Genomic DNA, 850 nt, shown 5'->3' with positions numbered 1-850 from the left:
GTGCGTACTGCAGAGACAGGGGCATAGACACATTTATACTACATAGATTCAAATACATATCCTGCATATATAGACAGACATACAGTACAAATAGAGATGCACATACCACATATACAGATACATACACTACGTGAACCAACATATATACACTACCTATATAGATGCATGCACTTCATACACATATATATATACATACTTCGCATTACATATACATACATGTATGAAGAAAGATAGAGAGAAAAGAAAGAGAAAATTGCACTGAAGTATCTTGGCTGGACCGGATCTTTCCTTCGGCTTATATTAGAGAGGAACAAGAAGAAGACAGATGGCAAGAAGAAGTCCCCTTCAAAGACCCCTCCTTCATTCTCTTCTGTTTCTCTGAATCTTACAGTAGGAACATCTCGAGAAGAAGAAGGAGAAGACATGTCTTTTTCCTTTTCTCCTTCATGAGGTTGATAAGCAGGAGAAGAAGTTAAGCCGCCGAAGAGAAGAATTTTATCGTTCCATGCTCTCATGGAGTGTCCATACACCCCAGGTGGTTTAGAAAAACCTCCCACACTCAACTCCCTCCATAAACCTCGTTCTATTCACAAAGACCAAAGAAAGAGAGAAAGAAAGATTAAGAGAGAAAGAAAGATTAAGAGAGAAAGAAAGATTAAGAGAGAAAGAAAGATTAAGAGAGAAAGAACAAGAAAAGAAGAGATTGCCACTGAAGAGACAATGCGCCCAGACTGGAGATAGAGAAAACTGAGGTGTCTGTACACCGTCTCTTCAAGATGTATGGAGGGGGTGTATTGGGAAGATGAACCTTCAAAAGCATTCCTACAAAGGCAGTATATGTACATATAGA

The 850-nt window shown here is 38.9% G+C and overlaps 1 protein-coding gene across 1 annotated transcript; it reads right to left on the bottom strand.

Annotated features, from left to right (window-relative positions):
- Positions 1-392: 392 nt before the first annotated feature.
- CSUI_011328 (ras family protein) lies at positions 393-583 on the bottom strand (the record flags this gene model as incomplete). Its single annotated transcript, XM_068071428.1, has 1 exon — positions 393-583. A coding segment is annotated over one exon (189 nt), but the record flags the coding sequence as incomplete, so codon positions are not given.
- Positions 584-850: the final 267 nt, after the last annotated feature.

The sequence above is a fragment of the Cystoisospora suis genome (genome assembly GCF_002600585.1).
Source record: "Cystoisospora suis strain Wien I chromosome Unknown contig_10870, whole genome shotgun sequence".
Lineage (NCBI taxonomy): Eukaryota > Apicomplexa > Conoidasida > Eucoccidiorida > Sarcocystidae > Cystoisospora > Cystoisospora suis.
This window is presented reverse-complemented; position numbering and strand designations above follow the sequence as displayed.